The 5,179-nt window shown below is 35.2% G+C and overlaps 1 protein-coding gene across 1 annotated transcript; it reads left to right on the top strand.

The window, feature by feature from the left end:
• Window positions 1-343: 343 nt before the first annotated feature.
• Window positions 344-4,794, top strand: LOC139861798 (E3 ubiquitin-protein ligase WAV3-like). Its single transcript, XM_071850304.1, has 2 exons — window positions 344-746; window positions 2,717-4,794. The coding sequence occupies exons 1-2, from the start codon at window positions 528-530 to the stop codon at window positions 4,580-4,582; spliced, it is 2,085 nt and encodes a 694-aa protein (XP_071706405.1). The 5' UTR covers window positions 344-527; the 3' UTR covers window positions 4,583-4,794.
• Window positions 4,795-5,179: the final 385 nt, after the last annotated feature.

Below are 5,179 nucleotides of genomic sequence, written 5' to 3'. Positions count from 1 at the left end.
TTGACTCGTCCTTAAATATCAAATTATTCTGTAACACTATTAGTTAGGCAAATACGATTTTTCACCTAGTGATATAATAATAGCTTTTAAAATATTTAATTCCACAATTAAATTCTTTTTATTATTAAAATCATTAGGATTTAGTTTAATTATTACATTATTTAGGATTTATATATTTGGTAGACAGTAGTCGATTGCTAATCCATCCTCCCAATAAAGCTGGTATTCCAGCTTTACCCCTCACCTCTATATCTGCTATCTATATCTATCTAAAATCTATATCTATATATAACTATATAAGCTCCAAAAGCTATCGATTTCATGTCCAGAAACCCTAATTTCGAGACCAAATAAAATCAGGGAAAAAGTGAAATCAACGTATATTCATTGAACAAAATTCTTGAAGAATGTTGCTTTACCTAAGATCTATCAACAAAATTCCTAATTTACATTATTATAATACCCTTTTTTTATCTATATATATTGAATCTTAATTATTAATTGATTCATCACATTTAACAATTAAAATGGGAGGTGATAGCAAATGGAGGAAGGTGACACTTGCCCTAGGGCTAAATACATGTCTTCACCTCCCTACAACCACCGACGACGATGATTCTCTTCACTCGCCGGCGCCCTCCTCCCGTTCCCGGAGCTCAGATGTCCGGCACCGGATGCCTACTACTCCCACTCCGTCTTCTTCCGGTCTCCAGTTATCAAAATATGGCGTTAAATCTTCCTCTAAGGTACTTTCATATCTATAATTTATTTTACTAGCTTATTGTTATATACTAATATTGATTCTCCTATTATTTTAATATATGTATATAATTGTGTTATTTTTTTTTAATGAATTTGCTATTATTAGTAGTGATTGATTGATTAGCTGCAATTTGAGAGGTGTGTAATTGAGTAATATGAAGAACTGCAACTGTGTTTTACTCTGCTACAGTAAAAACAATTAATATTAGTTTGTGAGGTAATAAGTAAAAATATAAATTTGGTCATCCTGTGAAAGGGTTGCATGTAATTGGATAAATTTTAGTATTGTAATGTAAATATCAGGAATCATTTGTTCTATTGAGGCCTTGTAGGGAAATAAGTATTTGACTATTTGTTATATCATATTATCAGTTGAACGGCATAGCCCAACGGTTCCCCCATGTACTTTGTGTCATGAGAGAGAGAGAGGTCATGAGTTCGATCCTTAGGCATGACATGATTTTCTTTAAAACAATTGAACACCAATAATGGTGGTATATATTGTAAATGATGAAGGTTGTTAAAAAAATCGCCGTTCAAAAATCAGATTATCAGTTATTATAAATATTTAATTATTTTGTATTTAAGTAATAAGTGTCAATTGGTCATATTTGAGAGTAGATTATTGTAACATGATGTAGGAATTTGTGTTTCTGAATACTTATATGACCTTTTTGTTACTTTTATACTGCCCCTTGTTTAAGGTAAAGTGCTTTGTCTGGTCAACAACACCTTCACTTTCACACATTAAACCTGTCTCTTTCTTTTTCTTCGTAGTTGAATAAATACTTTTGGACTTTACTTATTAAGGATTATGTTTATGTTGATGTTGATGAAAGTAGTTGTTTACTTTTTTTCTGAATTTGCCTCTGTTTCCATTTGCCTCTTATTTTGGAGGGGTGTCTGATTCCATGTCTCATGTTCTAGACCAATTTTCAGATAGTGCCAAAGAAATAACAATTTTACTTACTGAATTAAGAGCTGTACATGAACAGACCATTAAGTGGTAAGTAAACTGCCCCGTTTAGCTTTGAAAAGGGTAGAAATTCTTGTTGAGTTTTAATTCTTTTCATATGTGTTGTTACTTTTGACTATATATGCTTTTCTTTATTGCCTTGGAACCTTCATCGTTGAAATACCAGTTCAAGAATACTCTATACTTTAAAAAGTCTACATTTTTAATTTTATAATCGCGCAGAATATTTCACATTACATGACACATGCCAGCCTACTAAAAGATATCTAGTCATTAGTTTGAAGTAAATACTTACACACCAGATGCATCATCCGTTTAAGTTGATCCTCTTAAAAAATCACTGTCTGTAGTCGTTAACTATGAGACGATCGTACTTAATTGCTCAATGATCGTGAAAGGACCAAAAATAACTGTATTAAATTTAATGATGTTTATATTCTCTTGAAAATTGACCACCTCATCAGTTGACAACTTATATGTGCAGTGCTTGTTCACTTACAAAGGAAATTAAGACTTTGTTCCCTACTTTTTTTTTTTTATAGAAAAGAAGAAAGTGAATTGAATAGAAAATGATAGAAAAGAAGTGGAGAATAAAGTTTTATTTTTTGTGTTCCCGAGTTTAAAAGCAAAAAAAATGTAAAAAAAAAAAAACTGCATTGTTTAAGCAAGGTTAAATTTGTATATTACATACATAAAAGGTCTAGATGACACTGATACAAATTTGTATTGTAATTGTTACTGTGATAGATACAAGCAGCAGTAACAATAATTGTCAAACACAATATAGTATATTATATTAATATTAATATTAATATTAAATAATCAAAAATTAACACAAGTAATCGAGTTTACATGAATAACAATGTGCTACAAGCAACAATCTATTAATCTACTCTACCATATGCAATGTTACATTTCAGTTAATACAGATTTCAAAATCTATTGTTTTCTAATCCAAAATTCTAATTTGTATTACAGAGAATTTGTGCAATATGCTTGACAACAATGAAATCCATCAACGGTCGGTCTATCTTCACTGCAGAATGCTCACATTCATTCCATTTTCATTGCATTACATCAAACGTAAAACACGGGAACCGTGTCTGTCCAATCTGTCGTGCAAGATGGAAACAAATTCCTATAGACAAATCCAGTTCTTCTCGTACAAAATCAAACGTCAATTCGCGTTCATTATCCGACTTCAATTCATATCAACTTCTACAAGGTATACCTCCACAACAAACGCACTCCACAACAAATCCCGAGCCTTATATCTTTGATGACGACGAACTTATCAACCCGAAAAACGAACAAGATTGTTCTCATAATCCCGATTCAAACGGAACAATAGATATTAAAACATACCCTGAAGTTTCATCAGTTGCAAGATCCAATCACTTAAACGATTTCGCCATTTTAATCCGTCTTAAAGCTCCCGTAACCAAACCAAATCGCAACGCGCGGGTCCCGTTAGATCTAGTGACTGTTCTCGATATTAGTGGTAGCATGACAGGTACTAAAATTGCATTACTAAAACAAGCTATGGGTTTTGTAATACAAAATCTTGGCGCGTTAGACCGGTTGTCGGTTATCGCTTTCTCTTCTTCAGCTCGCCGTCTTTTCCCGCTTCGTCGTATGACCGAAACCGGGAAACAAAAATCTTTACAGATGATTAACTCGTTAGTTGCTAACGGTGGGACCAATATAGCCGAAGCTCTTAAAAAGGGGGCCAAAGTAATGACCGATCGAAAGTTTAACAATCCCGTTAGCAGTTTTATATTGTTGTCAGACGGACAGGACACGTACACGACCTTAAGTCCTCGAACGAAGGGTTTAAAAACCGATCACCATATTTTGTTACCAGATTGTAACATACCGATTCACACGTTCGGGTTCGGTACGGATCACGATGCTAATGCGATGCATATGATTTCGGAAAAATCTGGCGGGATGTTTTCGTTTATAGAAGCGGAAAATGTGATACAAGACGCTTTTGCTCAGTGTATCGGTGGGCTTTTAAGTGTCGTGGTTCAAGAATTACGTGTTGAAGTTGTGTGTGTTCATCCTATGTTAAAAGTTAAGTCAATTAAAGCCGGGAGTTATAAAGTTAGTTTAGATCCAAATGGACGATCGGGATTAATCGATGTCGGTGATTTATACGCTGAAGAAGAGAGAGATTTTTTAGTAACAATGGATATTCCGGTTGACGAGACGTGTAACGAGAGTATGTCGTTAGTTAGATTTAAAGTAATTCATAAAGATCCATTAAATAGAACGACGGTGACAGCTGGCGTAAATGATGACGTCATAATCGCTAGGACTGAAACAACAGCTGGCGAACAGATGGTATCTATTGAAGTCGACCGACAAAGAAACAGGCTTAGAGCCGCCAGTGCGATAGCCGAAGCTCAAGCTGCGGCGGAACGTGGTGATCTGACGGCGGCAAAGGCGGTGCTCGATGATTGTCGTGAAAAGTTGGCGGATACGGTTTCGGCTCGTTCAGCAGATCGGTTGTGTGTAGGGTTGGTTGCGGAGTTGAGTGAAATGAAGGAGAGAATGGCGAGTCGAAAATTGTATGAGTCGTCTGGTAGGGCATACGTGTTGTCGGGTTTGAGTTCACACTCGTGGCAACGAGCCACCGCTAGGGGTGACTCAACGGAGGAAACGAGCCAGATACAGAGTTACCAAACACCGTCGATGGTGGAGATGGTTAACTTGTCTCAGACAATGTGTTTTAGCATGAATTCGTCGTCGTCAATGGTTAAACCTTTGGTTGGTAATTCATCGAAAAACAAAAAGTCGTTAAGGTCCGTACACTCGTTTCCGCAACAACTACTGAGATGATAACGGGTAGAAAATGTTGTTATGATTTGCTTATAGGGTGATTTGGGTTATTAAGATCTGTGTGTGTGTTTTTGGTTTGGAAAATGCAAAGAAAGGGTGGGGAGAAAATGTCTCAAAATTGTGGGTGTATGTATACCAATTAAATTGGTTAATTTTAAGGGAATAATAATATTTGTAATTACATTGGTAATATTACTTAGTTAATTGCTCTCGTGAGACTCATTATGTTACCGAATTGGAAACCAACTAAAGTACTTCGTAACTATTAGTTGGGGATAAAAACAAATGATACAAACGTTATGGTACACTTTTTTATAGACGGGTTCAGATTAATTCAATGTACGGGTGCTTAATAATGAAACAAATATAACCAAAACAAAATTAGATTCAATATCCAAATCTAATATCTAACTGAGTTAGTTTTCAGAGCAGCCTCTATGTTGCGTTACGGGCTTACGGCCACTAGTAGTTCTTGGTTTCCTCTTTATGGCTTTGGTAGACGTAGGGGGACGAGGTAAATGTGGGTAATCTTAATTTTGTTGTATTTTGTCAAATAGCTTGGTTATGTATAGTAATAAAGATAACTTGATGAATTTG

The sequence above is a fragment of the Rutidosis leptorrhynchoides genome, chromosome 8 (assembly GCF_046630445.1).
Source record: "Rutidosis leptorrhynchoides isolate AG116_Rl617_1_P2 chromosome 8, CSIRO_AGI_Rlap_v1, whole genome shotgun sequence".
NCBI classification, from domain to species: domain Eukaryota; kingdom Viridiplantae; phylum Streptophyta; class Magnoliopsida; order Asterales; family Asteraceae; genus Rutidosis; species Rutidosis leptorrhynchoides.
The sequence above is the reverse complement of the archived record's forward strand: the minus strand, read 5'-3'. Positions and strand labels throughout refer to the sequence as shown.